We start from the raw sequence: 19771 nt of genomic DNA, 5'->3' as shown, positions 1-19771 counted from the left end.
AATATATTCCGAATAAGAGAGGTCCCAGGACTGAGCCCTGTGGGACGCCACTTGTAACTGGTTTAGAGTCTGACATGGCTCCAGCAATTCTGACCATGTGGGTTCTGTCCTTGAGCCAGTTTGTAACCCATCTTATGACATAGGGGTTTATATTTAGGCTGGAGAGTTTGTCTACGATGCCCGAGTGGGGTATTGTGTCAAAGGCTTTTGCGAGGTCTAGGTAGGCTGTGTGGACCACCTTACCCTCATCAATGGCCTTGGTGACTGTTTCAAAGAAATATACCAGGTTCAGGAGGCAGGATCTGCCCTTGACAAGGCCGAATTGGGTAGGATCCAGTGTCTGTAGGTCCCCAATGTCTTTGTTTATGAGCTCCATAATGATCCTCTCCATAGCTTTACAGACCAGGCTATTCAGGCTTATGGAGCGGTAGTTTCCAGGGTCCGTAGAGGCGCCTCCTTTGTGGAGTGGGACTACTGTTGCTGTACGCCATTCTTTGGGTACATATCCTGTAGTAAGGCTAAGATTGAATAGCAGCGTTATGTGAGGGTATAGCTCTTCTTGGAGTTCATGTAGCACGCAGCCCTGAACACCGTCCGGTCCCATTGATGCTGTGTTTTCTGCTTTGGAGAGGGCGGCTCTCATCTGGGCATCTGAGATGTCAGGGAGGCAACACTCTGCTGGGATAGATATTTGTTCTTTTTGGGGGGTGGTTTGCACTGAACCTGTCTGCCAGGATGTTGGCAATGTCTGAGGGTTCAGTATATTTATTGTTATTATGGACTAACTCTGAGCATATCTGGGAGTTGCCACCCAGGTTTCTAACATAACTAAAGAAAGCCATATAATTATCTTTTGTTGCTTGTGCAATTTTTCTCTTGAAAGTGGCCTTGGATGTTTTTATGAGTGATCATAGTTTTTTGCTAGTACTGATCAGAGATGCCTTCCCTTTTAGGGATTTTGCTCTATCATGTAGTAGCTTCCTCCTTCTGTTGTATAGCTTATTTATGGCTGGGGTCCACCAGACAGGACGCCTGCCTTTGGGGGAATGGGTCTTGGTTTTATTTGGGATTGCATGATCCATGCATTCCTGAAGGTGTCCATAGAATGCGTTTATAAAGGATTCAGCAGATAGGGCCGTGGTTTCCACTGGCCTGGGGGCCTTGAAGGATTCCACTTTGGTTTTAAGAAGTGTGAAGTTAGCTTTTGAGAAGTTCTTCACTGTGGTCTTTTGTGCTGGGGGTGGGGGCGGGATGTGGATTTCTAGTGAGATTAATTTATGGTCCGATCTTACCAATGAGGGTATACTTCTGGTATGGAACATTGTGTTCCCATGTTGGTGATGATCAGATCTAGTATGTTTTCCCCTCTTGTGGGAGTGGTGACCAATTGTTCCATAGCATTTGAGTTTATGAATTCTAGGAACCTCTGGGCTAGGGTATTGGGGCTTGAGTAATGCTCCCAGTCTATGTTTGGATAGTTGAAGTCCCCCAATATGATGGTGTTTGGAGAGGCCTTCATATTCTCCAGTGTCTTCAGGAAGGCCGAGTGGGGTTCCTGAGTTTGAGAGGGTGGTCTGTAGCATGCTACAAACTGAAAGGCAGTTTTGCCCACTGTTAGTTGCACATGGATGGTCTCAGATGCTTCGTGCAATGCCACTAACCTGGAGGTGTGGGTGTCCTTGATGAATATGGATACTCCCCCTCCTTTTGTGGTTCGGTCTGAGTTTTGGGGTCGAAAAGCATGATATGAGGTATAACCTGGTAGTGCTGGGGTGCTCTCGGGAGCCTTGAATCAGGTTTCTGTCACTGCACAGACATCAATGTTCTCCATACTGAGGAGGGCTTCGAGAGCATGCATCTTGAGGTTTAGACTTCTGGTGTTGAGCAGCATTACCCTTAGTTTCTTTCTACTTGTGTTGTCTAAGGAGGTGGGTTAGTCTTTTGAGCCTTGCCTAAAAAGGCACTATGGGGGTGGCAAGAGCCTTTGCCAAAACCCAAAAGCCCATGGGTGACAGGTGCAAGCCGTCCCTTGCGAAGCAACGTGGCTTGTCGAGCATGTCATCCCAGTGCAGACAGATACTGGATCCCCTTTGAATGACACCAATACTTAAGCCAATTGTTGAAATTGATCATTTTGTCTTTATACTGAGGCATCATTCTTGGTGAGGGTAAGATGCTGCTCAAGGTCAGGGTCATACCGGCCTGGGCTACATGATCAGAGAGCTCCTCTATGTCTCTTTTCATGTAGTCCAGGGAGGTACGTCTCAGGTCATTCACACCAGCATGGACAATGACTGAGTCATATTTGTACTTGCTTTGGAGTGACCTGAGTGCTTGTGTTATGTGGCGGATTCTAGCGCCCGACAGGCAGCTCACTGTGACCTTTTCTTTGTTCAGCCTGGTGAGCGGGACGTCAGTGTGTCTGACTATAGAGTCACCTATTACAAGTGTATCAGGTATGTTGTTGAGCCTTAAGGGCTGTGGCTGTTTGGCACACTGACTTTGTGAGCTATGTGTTGCCTGTGTTTTGTTTTGGGGTAGCGGTCGCTTGGGTGTCTGCTTTGGAGGTCTCTGCTGTTTTGGCAGATTTTTATTTAGAGCCTCCGAGTATGTTTTTGCGTGTTTATGTGTTTGGTCTGCAGTTGTGGTAGGACTATGTGAGACTGGATTTGTGGTGTGTGTGGTTACCTTCCCCTCCTAACTGGTTACGCTAGTACTGAGTTGAGAGAGCTCAGCCTCCAGTTTGGCTATATGGTTGCATCTCTCACATATATTTGTACTTGTTGGGAGGAGGAGAGGGTGGTCTGTGTACATGAGGCAGTTGTAACATTGCCTCAAGATTTCCAGATTCACCTGCTGGACTGGAGAGGAAACCAGTAACTGACCTTTGGACATGCTAGAATAGTATAGGGAACTCCTTTGCAACTGAATCAGAAATGACTAATAGGGGATAAAGTACTCAAGGGGAGTATATGAGGATGTAGTGCTTATTTAGATTATTAGTGCTTAACTTATAGAAATTGCTTATATGAGCAAGTGCAGGGTTTTAAATTTAGAATAGAGTGTTTAATTTGAGAGTTAGAGCAGTTCCAAGGGAAAAAGTGAAGAGTAGATTTTGTGGAGCCGGGAATAGTTTAAACCCGATTAACCAGCGCTGCCCGATGCGCAAAGCCGCGCTAAGCAATTTTTATACCAGGGAGAACAAAAGGATAGAAATTAGCCCAATATGGCCAATGAGCTACAAGTTGCTGGGCTGGGACCACTCGTACAGGGACAGATAGGCTGCTCAGAGTTCCCTCTCTCACAGTGAACAAGGAAGCCACCTAACTATTCAAGTATGATATGGGCAACACAGGAACCTTAACCACAGTCCCGGATTCAGCAAAGCCTGAAAACCAGACTAGACTAGTACAGAAAGGCGGGAAAGCAGGGAGATTATTTTTTTGTATTTTTTCTTTTTTCACAGATAACAGAAATGCAGCAACTTAAATAACTCTAAATACACAGAGGAGGCTAGCGCACTTGAGTGTGTAGCCTACAACTATGTTACAGATATACAAGCAAAAATGACAAACGGTAACTTTTTAAAGTGCAACAATGATTTTTAAGTACAGTAAGCAATGCAGATATAAGTAGGGTTCCATGTGGTAGTTTATTTTTACATTTTTTTATATTCTTCATACATTTGTATGATGCATGCAACTAATATATATTCTTGTTATGTGTACTAACATGCCATTATTAAGGTATGATTTTTCCTGACTGTGTTTTAGTTTTTTTTGTATTATGAGCCATTTTAGAAACTTGATTTGCATTTATTACATGAAATGACATATTTTTTGTTTTATTTTAATAGTACATCTCATTAAAATGAGCAAGTTCTTCATTTAGTTTACTGTTTTTCACTGCTCTTTGCTTAATTAAACAGTTTAGGCCTTCTCCTTAGCTGTATAATATTGTTTATGTTCAGAGGACACTCAGGAAGGGGGTCCACCACAGTCTTCCCCCTTCTGGACTTATTCATCTGATTCTGTATTGTGCCCCTAACAAGCTGATAAGCTGGTTGGCACAGCAGTTGCATGGTATCTTGAACCCTGCAATTTATTTTACCTTTAACACTGTAAAAGACACTTTCTTTCATTTATTTTGGATCAGTGTATGCTGCTTCATCAAAGCATTCTCATGTGTATGTAAGTAATATCATCCATCAGGTTGAGCATTATAAGGAAATAACTGACTGCCTAAGAGTGTTGCACCATTTCACCCCTGGAAAATCTGTTATTCTCGTTAATATCCATCCTGGAATGCATTATTGAAAATAGAAAATGGTGTCAGTGCTTGTTTTTGATAGCTTTTTAATGTATTTTTGACATTTTTATTGAATTTATGGTTGTTATTTCAGTTTTAGTGACAATAGTTCATTCCTTGTTTTGTGCATGGTTTTTGCTGCATGCTTCATGCTTTCTCTTGCCTGAGCTTTTACGTTTTTTAAATAATTAGGTATGTCTGTCTGCTTCAGAAGTCCTTACTGCACAGTGTGTTACTTTCTGGTAAGAAAGCTTGTCAGTCAGCCTCAGTATGCCCAAACATGTTTTTGATTACTGATATTTTAATGAAGTAGCAAAATGCCCTTTTGATGAGGTTAGTGACAGTTTCAGCTATTATATCACTTGTATTTCACTCTGAAGCATTCCTGAAAACATAAGATGAATGGGGTCATAGCAGGCAGTGGGGTTTGAATATCTATCTTATTTTTAATTATGAATATGTAACAGTGTAATCTTAGAGTAAGATTTTTTTGTATATGTACATAGATCAACGTAATATTTCTGTCTCAACAAGTAGAAGAAAAATCTGCAGTATTTATAATTCAGGACAGGTTATGTAATGAGAAAAGCACCCGCTGCTGTACCGTGGCACCTTGGAAAGTAGTGCAAGAATTATGGAACTGTTATGTATAACACGATGGAGGCCTGTTAAAGTTACAAAGGGAACTTGTTAAATGACGTGCTGAGATCGCGCTGTTTAGAAGTTAGATGTAGTTTGTAATTCTTTGTCCTTAGGTCATCTTTCTGCGGGTTTTCTATTCTATCAAGACATTCTTTTCTGTCCCTTAACCAGTCAGGTGACTTTATTTTATAAGACTGTTTTCTAATTATTTTTTATTACTCAACGAATGAATACTTCAGACTCCTCCAGCTCCATTGCCATTCTTTTTACTTCTGGATTCTTGACCCCTTCTGTACAACCAAATATATTTTATTTGCATTGCCTGTGCACATTTGTTCACAGCTTCTTACTGTCCATTCATTTACCTTTGATCAGTACATGGTTTTACGTTTTCTTCTTGTTTTCGTCTACCTATTTAACCTGATGAACTAAAGGAAACTGCACATTTCTTTTACCAAACTGTGGGCCTTTTTTGTTATTGACCCAGGAAACTACTAAGCAGTTTAGAAGAGAGCCTAATTATCTTCATCCTGATGAACTCACTCTGATTCACAGATTCTCAATTTGTCTGCTGTCTGACTCTGTGAACAAGTTGCTTAAACAGCAGAATGGTTTTGGTTTGCCCCCAGAAAGAGACACTTCTATTTAGTGGATTTATTCAGTTAACAAATGAATGAATAAAAAACCTACAAATTCTTTTACTCTTTAATGCTTTTTCTTGCATAATCTGACTAGTGTTGCACAATTTATTTTACAAAATGGTTCGCTTGATTTCTGCATTTACATACGGATAACAACATGTACTGTTTAGCTTGTTGGTTTGCTAACCAAACATTTTCAGATCAGACAGGCTGGTCTTTGAATTTTTTAAAATAATTAATTTATTGGTTTTTATTTGTTACAATTGAGTACTGGGTTAGTCAGATTGGGCATAACTCCAGCACACACCCAGTGAGAAATGCTCCAACAAAGACTCTGTAGAGAATAGCTTATTGTGGTAAACCTTGATACTGATAGCTATGTAACTGTTCCAAGACTACTCCTGGTCAAGAGTCAGAGATGTTTAACTTTGTTCACAGTGGAAATGAGTGTACCATCTTTGGAAGTGAGGATAAAAAGAGTAAAACTCTGTCTGCAATAAGAGAACTAGGGTCAGATAACGTGAGTTTAAATTTTGAAGGATTAGTAATAGTACAGTGCCAGGTTTTTCAAGTTTGCAGAGTGTAGCGTCTAATGCAGGTCCAGCTGAGTTATCATCCCTAGCGACAGCACTTAAACACAGAACAATCAGCATACTGAAAGAATGTGACTATTCTATAGGAAAGTCATATCCAGTTCACAAACAGTGAAAAAGAAAAGGACAAGCACCTAGACTCTCCATGAGGAGCTTCATCTGTAAAATGTTAGGTTGTTTTGTGACAGAAACCCAGCATACTTAAACTGCCACACATCTGTGAGATATTCCTTTCTTTTACTTATCTTAACTGTGCAGTAGTTCATAAGGGCTTTGTATACATCAAGAACAGAAATTTGACAGTTAGGCCCTCCATGCCTTGTCCGTTACTCTTTTGCACTTCTAGTGCACCTTAGACATCCAAGTGAATGCTCTTAACTATGCTTTCCCCTGTAGGTGCTGTATTAGTGAGTATGGATAGGAAGGTAAACCTGAAGTACTCCATCATCAGATTGGTGTAGGGTATGAAGAGAAATCACACTTAGCCTGTTGCAGGTCCATTCCAAATGTCAGTTCAGAGAGGTTCCTCACATTCGTAATTTGGATAGTTTTGACTGAAAAGTACATTTTGCTGTTTACATTAGTGATTGATCATTTAAAAAGTCAGACATGGCATAAGTAGCTACCAAGTTCTGTGGTAATTTGTAAGAACTCAGTCAAGTGTACAGGCAATAACATGGATCATGTCCTTGAGATGTGTAGAGCTGCGCTATCTATACTTTTATGGTCTGGGAAAGTTATCCTTGGGAAACTTGCTTGAATTGAAGGGTCAGACAAGCATCAATCAAAAATGTCCACCTGATGGTTCAGTTAAAGAATCTGAGAACCTAACTCAGAACAGGAATACTGGGACGCTGAGACCAAACCATGGAGTAATGTTCAGTCTTGAGCAGTGTTGAGCACCTGATAGCAGGATGATCCATGTAACTTGGCCAGAATTAGCTCATAAAAAGCTGCACAGAACCACTGTGTGGGTTCACCGCCTGCAAGATAAAGTGACGGACAGATGTGATGTCAATCAGGTGGCAGGCAGGAGCAGGATGGATTAAAATGGAGTAGACTTTGGCAATAGAAACTGGCTTTTAGCATATGGAATTCCACTTTACTGCTGGAGAAGGACCAGAACTCATGGAAAAGGTTGAAAAGTATCAGCTAGATAGGTAAGGTAGGCCTTACCTTTTCACACTCTATAAGGTCTGGAACCATCTGTTACTAGAATTCTTGAATGACCCATAAGAGAGACCTGACAAAGGTGTGGGGTATAACACAAACTTCAGACAAGGTAATGTTTGGTTGAAGATTTTATGAGTTAATTAAAGGGTTGCCTCAGTATGACTGTAAACAATGGAAAGGAGAAGTCTTGTTTGTTTGTGCATGTACACCTAACAACTACACAGAATTCATCATTCTTACAGTCTGTCAGCATGGGTGGTACTTGATAGGTTACCTTGTGGTAAACAGAAATATACTTTAAGTTAGAATGACCTTCCATGATGCCCTTTAATCCCAATATGAATTATCTGTTGAGATGGACTTAAATGTGCAGACAGTAAACAAGGAAAATTGTAATTATCCATTTTTACATTATATGTTTAATGGCTACCAAACTAGATTAATAGTCTAATAACCAAGTCCGAAGAGCTGGTATCAGTTCCCTGAGACTCATTTGTTAACTGTTTTATAGATGTTCATCGTGTTTCACTGTTGCAGTCATTACACTTGGGTTATCCTGCTGGCAGGCGACCCACAGTCGGCCCAAGTTCCAAAGTCTTGGTCCGGCGTCAGTTGCTGTCGCCTCTTCCCTGATGTCCGTGCGCCAGGGGTATAATAGTTGCAACCGACGCCATTTTCTTCAGCCTTTCTTGCCGCGCGGTGCCCGAAGCAAAAGCAGTTCGCAAGTGCCGGTCAGCCGACTCCTGAGATTTTCAAAATTGAATTTCAGAACCGAAGTCTTCAATAAAGCTAAGTACCCGTTGGAAACTTTTTCTTGCTCCAGACCGATGTCAGTAAAAGTTAATAATTGTATTTCTTGTGGGAAGCAAATACCTCATAAGGACTTTCACTCTTACTGCATTCCTTGCCTAGGCCCTGACCACGATGTCACTAGTTGTCGGTTTTGTGTTGATTCAATAAACGCACTATTTAATGTCGGTTTGATTTTGCTTTATATTGTTTTGGATGAAGATTTAATTATATAATGCCATCGGAACAGCCGACGACTGGAATATATAAAAAATGCAAAGACAAAGAAAAAGACAGGCATCCGAGGTCCAAAACCGACGACGAAGCCTCTTCTAGGCCAGTCGCCGGTTCGCCAGTTCTCAGTGAGGTGCTTTCGCAGCCCCTGACTCCCGCTACCTCAGAGCCACAGGCCCTAACCGACAGCCACGTGGAGACACCAAGGCCTGTGGAAACTCAAGGTATTGGGCCTACGGAAACTATACCCTCAGATGGGTCCGGAGCTGCTGAGGGTGTTTTCAGACCTTCACAGCTTACAATTAAGGCTTCTGCAGCAGCAAAGGCAAAGTCAAAAACACCGTTAAAGACAAGGAAACAAGTGCAGCATTCTCCAGAACAGTCATCCATGCCAAAGAAACAGATGCTTAAAATGGCCGAAGATCTTATTTCTTTAATCAGGGGCTCCCATCCCCCTCCTGACAAAAGGCTTAGGCAAGACACTGATTATGATTCCTCTGATCAGGTTTCCATTTCCTCTGATTCTTCTTCTGATCAGGGCTATTCCCTCCCTCCCTATGAGGACTCTGATGCTGAAGAGTCCATTCCTTCAGCCTCACAGCCTGAGGATTATTCCTTTGGGGAAACCCTGCACACCATGAGGGAGCATTTCCATTGGGAGAGCCAGGATTACTCAGAATCCAAGAAAAGGCTGAGAGATTTTCTTTTATTGCCTCAGCACAGGCCCCTGGCTATCCCTCCTGTGCTTGATATTGTAGATGATGTTTTTTTCTGAGTCCAGTCTGTCTCCAGATTCATTACCCCCTGCTCCAGTAAAGCCAGACAGGTACTACAGGGTCCCTGACTCTCATAAATTCCTTTATAAAAAACCTGCTGCAGACCCAGAAACAATTTCTCAGGGTCCTAAAGGGGTTAAAGCTTCCACTGCCAAAAATCCTGTCCCCTCAGATAGGGATTCCCGAGCTCTGGACAGATGGGGGGAAAAAGTTTACACTTCTGCTACTTTAGCTGTAAGAGCTTTAAACTGTCAGTTTCACGTGCTTAAATATCAACAGTATCTCATGTCATTGTTAAAGCAGAAAATGGTTACAAATACAGAAAGTCCTGACAGTAAAGAAATGCAGGATTTATTGCATGCAGTTGAACAAGTGGGAAAGCATACTCTGCAATGTGGTTTTGATTCATTAGAGGCTTCTTTTAGAGCCACAGTTACAGGCTCAGTAATTCGAAGACATGCTTGGTTGAAAGAACAAAGTTTACCTGACCATGTTAAAGTAAAATTATTGGATGCTCCTCTACAGCATGATACTTTGTTTAGTGTTAAGGCAGAAGAGGTGTTAAAGAAAATGGAGGATAAAGCAAAGTCAATACAAACGGTGAAAGATTTCTTACAGGTTCAACCACCTAGATTTAGCAGAAACTGGCCTTCAAAAAATTGGTCCTGTCCAGTGTCTGATAGGCCACAAAGAGGCAGATACAGACACCCAAGAGGCAGATCTCAGCCCCAAGGCTCCTACAGACCTAAATAATGGGGTGCTTCAGCCCCCAAAGGAGAATAAGACAAATCACAACCTTATAGGAAACAGTCACAATGATTTCCCTCTGCAAATGCCAAGTTCTTACCAGTTGACAGCACCCCTAGGGGGAAAGCTAGCACTTTTCTCAAAAAATTGACACATGATCACCCAAGACCAATGGGTACTGAATATAGTTTTTCAGGGGTACAGGTTCCACTTTCACACGCTTCCAAAACCAAAAGGTATACCAAACCTGCCACAAAACCAATGGGCAGAGGCACAAAAACAGATTGCTGCTCTTATGGATATGGGAGCTATTCAAAAAGTTCCACAAGAAGAACAGGGACAAGGATTTTACTCAAGACTTTTCTTAGTACCCAGAAAAGACAAAGCCTGGAGACCAATACTGGACCTGTCAATCCTCAATACTTTCCTGGATGTTCCAAAATTCAAAATGTTAATACTTCAACAACTTCTGCCCATGCTGGGCAAGGAGGCTTGGCTAGTTACTTTGGATTTCAAGGAGGCATACCTGCACGTCCCAATCAGACAATCGTGCAGAAGATACCTCAGATTTATAGCAGGCTCAGTGCATTACAATTCTCTGCACTGCCCTTTGGCTTATCTACTGTGCCCAGGGTCTTCACAAAATGCCTGGCACCAGTAATTGCATTTTGCAGACAAAAAGGAATTCAAATTTATCCCTACTTGGACGACTGCCTTATTCAAGCAGAGAGCAAGGACATTCTTCTAAAGCACCTGGCGTTTGTAAAAAGATTGCTAATTTGCCTAGGGTACACAGTAAACGAAAAGAAAGCAAAACTAGTGCCCTCTCAAGAGATAATATTCCTGGGTGCAAGCTTAAATACAACTGCCCAGATGGCTTATCTCACGCCAGACAAACAAAGACAACAGACTCACTACTTTCAAATGATGGCAGCAAAAACCCAGCTCCCTGCAAGAAAAATTCTGCAGGTCCTGGGTTACATGGCATCTTGCATTCTACTAATTCCATATGCAAAACTGCATATGAGGAAACTACAATGGTATCTAAAAAGTGTTTGGACTCGGCATTGTCACAGCCTAGAGACAGTCATAACCTTGATTCCCTGCCTACAGCAGGAGTTTCGATGGTGGTCCCAGGCCTGTCACCACAACAAGGAACAGCCTTTCACCTTACCTACAGCCAGGCAGACAATAACAACGGATGCATCGGATTATGCCTGGGGAGCACATTTGGCAGGAAAATGTATTCAGGGCACGTGGCCCAAGGAGCAAATGCATCTTCACATCAATCAAAAAGAGATGCTAGCTGTACAGAATGCCCTGACAGCCTTCAAGGACCTAATACATCCAGGACAACTACTAATAAAGACGGACAATACCACCATTATGTGGTACATAAACAAGCAAGGGGGCACACATTCATACTCCCTATGCAGACAAGCCATAACTTTGTGGAACACAGCACTGACCTACCAGGTACATCTGCAAGCACAATTCCTGCCAGGACCAAAAAATACACTAACAGACGAACTAAGCAGAAATATCATGGATCCTCACGAATGGAAGCTGAATCCACAAGTGTTCAACATGATAACAAGGAAATGGGGATGCCCAGACATAGATCTTTTTGCCTCCCCTCACAATTGCCAAATACAGAAATTTTGCACAAGGATTTATCACTCTCATGCATGGAAAGTGGATGCTCTATCATTCAGCTGGAAAAACCTGACAGTCTATGCCTTCACTCCGATGCCTCTTCTCACAAAGGTGCTACTAAAAGTCAGACAAGAGAGGCCAAAAATGATACTGATTGCACCAGACTGGCCACGCCAGCACTGATACCCAATCCTAAAAACTTTGTCCCAAGGCCCACCTTGGCCTCTACCTCAAATTCCTCATCTTCTGACACAGCAAAACAATCAGATTCTGCACAGTCAACTCAGAACCTTAAACCTGGCAGCATAGCAGATAATGTAGCCACTCAGACTGCACCTCTCTCTAAAGCTGTTATGGATGTAATTTTGGAAGCCAGGAGGTCCAGCACTAGGAAATGTTATGCAGAAAAATGGAAAAGATTCTGTGCTTGGAACCAGGCACAAGGGCTCAACCCACTGGTCCCTAATATACCTCAGATTTTGCAATACCTGACTGAGATGTTGGACAAAGGCCTATCTTTTTCATCTATTAAAATCCATGCCTCTGCCATTTCAGCTCATTACAATCCGGATCCTCCTATTTTTTCACATCCTCTACTAAGACAGTACCTCAGAGGGGCAAAGAATATAAGACCCCCTAGGAGAGCACCAGTACCTACTTGGGACCTCAACTTTGTTTTAGAAAAACTAACACTGCCTCCATTTGAACCAGCCAACATAGCTGATCTAAAATTCTTGTTATGGAAAACTGCTCTGCTCCTAGCAATAACTTCAGCAAGAAGAGTCTCAGAGTTACAGACATTGATGGCTGTGGAACCTTTCCTCATTTTTCATCAGGACAGGGTTTCTCTTAGGACAAACCCAACATTCATGCCAAAAGTGGTCTCCAATGTGGCCTTAAACCAAACCATTCATTTACCTACTTTCTACCCAAATCCCCAGAATAAAGGGGAAAGACTTATGCACGCTTTGGATATACACAGGCAGCTACGATTCTACTTGGACAAAACAAAAGCTTTCAGAAAAAATGAGCAACTGGTTTGTAGCTTATGCTGCAGGATCACAAGGAAAGCCTATTACAAAGCAGACAATCTCCAAATGGATAGGACACTGCATCCGCTTCTGCTATGCACAACATGGCAAATCTGTGCCTAAGGGCATTAGGCCCCATTCTACCAGAGCAGCAGCCACTTCAGCAGCTTTCCTCAGAGGAGTACCAACCAAAGACATATTAGAAGCTGCAACCTGGAGCTCAGTGCACACTTTTACCAAGCACTACCACCTACATCTCTACTCCAAATCCAGAGCAGGCTTTGCCACTGCAGTTCTGCAGGGCTTGTTAGCCTCGCCAAATCCAATCTAGACCCAGCCACCCAAACTCAGCTTTGGGATTCTACCCAAGTGTAATGACTGCAACAGTGAAACACGATGAACATAGTACAGTTGTGTACCTACCATAAATGTAGATGTTCGAGTGTATTCACTGTTGCAGTCCATGTTACCCACCTACCATCCCTCTTTCTTTGCTGGGACTTTTCTGTACTTCTCAACTCTATACAACCTATGTGGTGTATTTGCTTGTAGATGAAGGAAATGTTTATAGTAATATATGCTTGGTTTTTGGCATATTTTTATCTTTTCAGCCTTCCTATCTGGGGACACCTGACATCTGGGGCAAGAAAAACTGAAGAAAATGGCGTCAATTGCAGCTTTTATACCCCTGGCGCACTTACGTCAGGGAAGAGGCGACAGCAACCGACGCCGGACCAAGACTTTGGAACTCGGGCCGACTGCGGGTCGCCTGCCAGCAGGATAACCCAAGTGTAATGACTGCAACAGTGAATACACTCGAACATCTACATTTATGGTAGGTACACAACTGCACTTTTTCTTTTGTGTTGGCTGTCAGAATCATAATTGACTAAATGATGTTTATATCATTTGATATATCGATATTGAACTGTATCAGTGATGCAACAGGAAGCACACTCACCTTTGGTACAGAAGGCTATGTGTTCTGTTCCCACACCAGATAGATAAATTGCTGGCACTGATATGCAGCATAAGGGGGGGGGGTACAGTACTTTTGAGTGTGTCATCCATTTGGATGAGATATTATTTCATGGTCCTGTCTGCTTGAGTGGGTAGTAGCTTAGGTATATGTAAAAGATCCTGTGGCACCTATCAGAAAGACTAGGGAAGTTCCCCAAAGCCCTGGCCACATTTTCCCTAATGGTATAAAAATGCCACCTCGGGTCTTGACTGAAAAGAGCCTACTAGTCTAGTGGGACTAACCCAGTCAACAAAGTATAGGTAGATAGATGAATGTGCAAATAGTGGTGAATGGTTTAGGTTTTATTCTTGGTATGAACCACAATATTTCACTGTCACACTGCTTATTTTACCTTTCTACTGCTGGTTTTAGCTGACAGGTCTTAGGCAACTGTAGCTGACTAGTTAGGGTGCCTTTTTTAGATCTCATATTCTGTTGTTGATGTATAAGCACTCAATTGCTGTTTTGACTTTTCTGTATGTCTTCCTACAGACCCATCCTGGAACAAACGTGACAGTAATTGACTTGTTTGATCGTAGTGAGAGCCTCAAACCAATGTGGATGCAGGTGCAAGGATTTCAGGACGCAATCTCTCCTATAATGCAAAATGCTGCAAATGGAGTCCATCTAATTTGTTACTCCCAAGGTATTTGTCATACTTATTTTTTTTACCTCCTGCTGTCCATAACACAGTTAGTGTAAAAACTCATATTAAAAGCCCACACACAATTTTAACACAAGTGTGTGTGTGTGTGTGTGTGTGTGTGTGTGTGTGTGTGTACGCACGCGTGTGTCTGGCAAACATCACCGTTTAGAATACTAGTGATGATAACAGCAGACCAACCACAACATCCTGAGTTAGATTATCCCCTCCCATAAAAGTTTACTTACTTTGACATGCAATGACTTCAGAGTTCATATTTTGTTATAGTGTACTGGGCACAACCCCTCACATTTATTCTAATTTTGCTGTTTAGCATGTTGTATTCAGCCGTATGTTGACAAAGATGAGATCCTCAGGAATCTGACACTCTGTCAGTGTCATGCCACCTGTATTCATTCACCCATTCATATAATTTATTCATTTTCTGATACCAGTTTTATCCTGTTTAGTGTCACAAAAGCATTGCGACCTGTTCCAGTTGCTGTCAGGTGATAGTTGTTTAGGTCCTGGAGTAAACACTGGTCCATTGCAAAATTTATATACACAAAGTCTCTCAAACACAACACGCATATACACACACTTACTCAGGTATCTCACGCACACACACACATACACACACACACACACACACACACACACACACACACACACACACACACACACGTATGGGTAGGTTGGAGGATTACTGTGGGGCACTGTCTACAAGGCTTTGGATTGTGGAATGAAACTAAAGACAAGAATGATATACGATTTCCACACAGTAGGCCCCCAGCCAGAGGAACCAAACTGAAGAACCAGGTGCTCTGAAGATGCATTGTAAACCACTGAGCTAGTGTACCACTCGTATATAGATGTGTGTGTGTGTGTGTGTGTGTGTGTGTGTGTGTGTGTGTGTGTGTGTGTGTGTGTGTGTGTGTGTGTGTGTGTATGGGTCTGTGTTACAACATTGAATGTTTAGAACATCTACTGCTAAACAGGGAAGTAGCCCAATAAAGAAGTGCCAGAACACTGACACACAGAACATTGAATACATATGTTTTTGCAGGGGAGGCACCCTTCACACTCCTGGTAATTATATATACTAACTACTTGAATGGGCAAAATCCCCAAACCAGCTATACTGCAATCTTGCACAATCCTCCCACCTGCACTGTGCGATCCTTTCATCTTCGACATTATAGCAGATCAGTATTGCACTGTTTCACTGTTTTGAGCTTACTGTTATGATCATTGATGTTCAGAACATCGACATTCTAACATGGACCCATGTGTGTATATATATATATATATATATATATATATATATATATATATATATATGTATGTGTGTGTGTGTATATGTATAAATGCTTCCCCTTCAGAAGGTCGAATGGCTGAAATCTCGAAATGCATATGGCCGAAGCCATATGTTCGAATTTCAGAAGCTCGACCTTCTGAAAGGGGAAAAAAAAACAGCGTAACACAAAACAATGTTTCTGCAGGGGGGGCAAGCCCCCCTGCACCCCCACCCCCCACTACTTATTTGTACCAACTCCAAGATCGCACTACAGCGCAGAAAGGGAAATCTCCCATTCTGTGCTGTATGCCGATCCCCATTCCGACGGTCGAGCTTCTGAAATTTCAAGCATATGGTCTCGACCATATGCATTTCGAGATTTCAGCCATTCGACCTTCTGAAGGGGAACTGTATAAATATATATGTGTGTGTATATATGTATATACACATACACACACACACACACACACACACACACACACACACACTTCATTTAGGTGCAAAAATCCAACAAATAGGACACATAGCTTAACTGAATTCAGGAAATGATTTTTAAACAGAAGGGGGTGTCAGATGTTTAGTTTAAGGGAAATCAGGTTATGGTATTTAAGTAAAAGGGGTTGTAAAATGGTCTTAAGGTTGATGTCCTTCAAGGATGCATCTGCAGTCATAACATATGGGTTGTCCTGCCTCAGGCAGCCCTTCGGTCGGCCGGATTCCAAAGTCTAGGTCTGGCCTCGGCTGATGTCGCACTTTCCCCGACGTCAGAGCTTCTGGGGTATAAAGGCATCAGCCGATGCCATTTTCCTCAGTCTTTCTTGCTGCGCGGTGCCCGAAGCAGAAGCTGTTCGCAAGTGCCGGTCGGTCAGATCCAGAGATTTCAGCTACCGAAGACTTCGAAAAAAGCTAAGTACCCCGTTGGGGACTCTTTCTTGCCTCAGCCGATGTCAGACAAAGTAAATAATTGTTTAACTTGTGGGAAACAAATACCTCATAAGGATTTCCATTCTTACTGCCTTCCTTGCTTAGGCCCAGACCACGACGTATCAGCTTGTTTAGCCTGTGCCTCCTTCAACCGACGGACTCTTAGTCGTCGGTCGGAGTTTGCAGAGTAATTTTTGGAACGCTTTGCTTATAAAATGCCGCCGGAGACTCCGACCGCATATGGTCAAAATGCAAGGAAAAGGACCGACACTCGCGCCGCGGTTTCGGCTGAAACCACGGCTAGGCCTACAGCGAGTGTCTCGGTTTCGGCTGAAACCGAGTCCACGGTTATTGCTACCGAAACCATACCTCCGACCACCGAGGCCAGAGAGGCCCCGGCTGAGTCGGCTTCAGAACTCCCTACCGAAGCTAGTGCTCAAGAATTGTCCGACACCATACCTTTGGACATTTCTACTCCTGCACGTGGGGCAGCTAGGCCCCCAGCTTCTATGTCTATTAAGGCCTTCTCCAGGGCAAAAGCTGCCAAACTTTCAAAAACTTTGCCTGCCAAATCTACTTCCCAGAGGCCTTCCTCCAGTTCTCAGATCCTCAGTCTTGCTGAGGACCTCATTTCCTTAATTAGGGGTTCCCAACCTCACCCAGACAGGGCCTCCCAACCTCCTCCAGACAAAGGCCCAGGACTGATCCCTCTGAACCTCTCTCCTCAGATTACTCCACGGATGGATCTGATTTGTCAGACCATCAGGAAGGGGCCTACTCGCCTTATGGGGATTCAGATGCAGAAGATTCTATTCCTTCGGCCTCCCCACCAGAAGAATTTTCCTTTGGGGAGACTTTACACTCCATGAGGGAACACTTTCAATGGCAGGGTCAGGATTTCTCTGATTCTAGAAAAAGATTAAGGACCTTTTTACATTTGCCCCAGCATAGGCCCTTAGCCATACCTCCTGTTCTGACCGTAATTGATGATGTGTACAATGAAGTCAGTACTGCATCTGATTCTCTTCCCCCGGCCCCTGCCAAACCTGACAGATATTACAGGGTCCCGGATTCTCACTTCCACCTGTATAAAGCCCATGCTGCAGACCCAGAAACTATTTCTCAGGGCCCTAAAGGGGCTGCAGCTGCTACTGCCAAGAATCCCCTACCCTCTGAAAGAGAGTCTAGAGCATTAGAGATGGGGAAAAAAGGTTTATACATCTGCTACTCTTTCTGCCAGGGCATTAAATTGTCAATTCCATATGATACAGTACCAAGAATTTTTGTTAGATCAGCTGAATAAGAAGCTTTCTTCTCCTGAACCTTTAGACCGTAAATCCCTTCAGGATTTGGTACACAACTCTCAGCAGGTCAGTAATCATTTCTTAAAATGTGGCTATGATGCACTGGAGGCTTCATTTAGATCAGCTATGACTGGGGCAGTAATTCGTAGGCATGCCTGGCTGAAGGAGCAATCTTTGCCAGACCATGTCAAGGCTAAACTCCTCGATGCTCCAATGGAGAAACAAAGTTTATTTGGCTCCCCTGCACAGGAGATTCTAAAGAAGGTGGAAGAACAAGCAAAATCTGTGCAAACAGTAAAGGAATTCCTGCAGGTCCAACCTCCGAGGTTCAGCAGAAACTGGCCTACGAAGAATTGGTCCTTTCCAGACACCTCCAGAGCACAGAGGGGCAGGAACAGACGCCCTAGAGGCAGAGGTCAATCAAAAGGTGCCTACAGGGGCCGTCAGTGGCAGCCTGCCAACCAGAGGAGTAGTGCCACAGCTACAACTCCAACCACTACCACAGGACAGACCCAATGACTTGACTCTGATTCCGCCTACCAGGGATCAACTGGAAGCTCCCTTGGGCGGAAAGCTGGTTTTATTCTCCAAAAACTGGCATCGCATTACAAAGGATACATGGACATTGCAAACAATAGACAAAGGATACAGGTTTTACTTCCACACTTTGCCAAAAAGGGGCGGAATGCCAAACCTTCCACCAAACCAGAAGGCAGAGGCTTTAAGACAAATCAGCAAACTACTTCAGATGAAAGCTATAGAAAGGGTACCATCTACAGAACAAGGCCAAGGATTTTACTCCAGATTATTCCTGGTACCAAGAAAAGAAAACCAATGGAGGCCTATTCTCGACCTGTCCGCGCTCAACACTTACCTCATTGTGCCAAAATTCAAAATGCTGACCCTACAGCAACTTCTTCCCATGCTGGGCAAGGAGTCTTGGCTGGTGACTCTAGATCTCAAGGAGGCATACCTGCATGTCCCTATCCGACCAGATTGCAGAAGACACCTCAGATTTCTTGCAGGATCAGAGCATTATCAATTCTCAGCATTGCCCTTTGGCTTATCTACTGCGCCCAGAGTATTCACGAAATGCCTGGCATCAGTAATTGCACATTGCAGACTTCAGGGAATCCAAATTTATCCATACCTGGACGACTGCCTAATACAAGCGGACAACAAGAAAAAATTGTTAAATTGTTAAAGGACTTGGCCTATGTCATACTCCTGCTACAGGCCTTGGGATACACAGTCAACATCCAAAAGTCAAGACTAGTGCCATCCCAAAGGATAACCTTTTTGGGTGCGGATCTGGGCACAAACACTCAGATGGCTTTTCTCACAGAAGAAAAACAAAAACAACTTCCAGATTATTTCATGATTTTAACAAGACAAACTCAGCTTACTGCAAGGAAAGTCCTGCAGGCCCTGGGTTACATGGCATCCTGCATAATCTTAATTCCACATGCCAGGCTGCATATGAGAAAATTGCAATGGTACCTAAGGAATGTATGGTCTCAACACAGTCACAGCCTAGAAACCATGATACCAATCATTCCATGCCTTCAAAAGGAATTCCTGTGGTGGGCTCAGGCCTGCCAGTCCAACAGAAGGTTGCCTTTCAACAAACCAAAAACAAGGCAGACCATCACCACAGACGCCTCAGACCAAGGATGGGGAGCACACATGGAGGACAAATGCATCCAAGGCCTATGGCCTCAAGGGCAGCTAAGCATGCACATAAACCAAAAGGAAATGCTGGCAGTGAGCCATGCAATCGAGGCATTCAAACCATTCCTCCAGCAAGGACATCTGTTAATAAGGACAGACAACACCATGGTCATGTGGTACATAAACAAACAGGGAGGCACACATTCCTACCCTCTATGCCGGATGGCAATGAATCTGTGGAACCTATGCCTGAATCTCAATATCCAGCTACAGGCCAAATTCGTACCAGGAAAAGAAAATACACTAGCAGACAGTTTAAGC

At 43.2% G+C, this 19771-nt stretch overlaps 1 protein-coding gene across 3 annotated transcripts in view; it reads left to right on the top strand.

Annotated features, from left to right (window-relative positions):
- PPT2 (palmitoyl-protein thioesterase 2) overlaps positions 1 to 19771 on the top strand; it is a 361371-nt gene that overhangs the window by 146725 nt on the left and 194875 nt on the right. For all 3 annotated transcript variants that reach the window (XM_044083205.1, XM_044083204.1, XM_044083206.1), the window contains one exon: positions 14104 to 14257. In XM_044083205.1, coding sequence (XP_043939140.1) covers positions 14104 to 14257 — 154 coding nt within the window. The remainder of the gene's footprint in view (positions 1 to 14103; positions 14258 to 19771) is intronic.

Source organism: Protopterus annectens, chromosome 9.part0, assembly GCF_019279795.1.
Source record: "Protopterus annectens isolate FY-2018-M chromosome 9.part0, PAN1.0, whole genome shotgun sequence".
Classification (NCBI taxonomy): domain Eukaryota; kingdom Metazoa; phylum Chordata; order Ceratodontiformes; family Protopteridae; genus Protopterus; species Protopterus annectens.
This window is presented reverse-complemented; position numbering and strand designations above follow the sequence as displayed.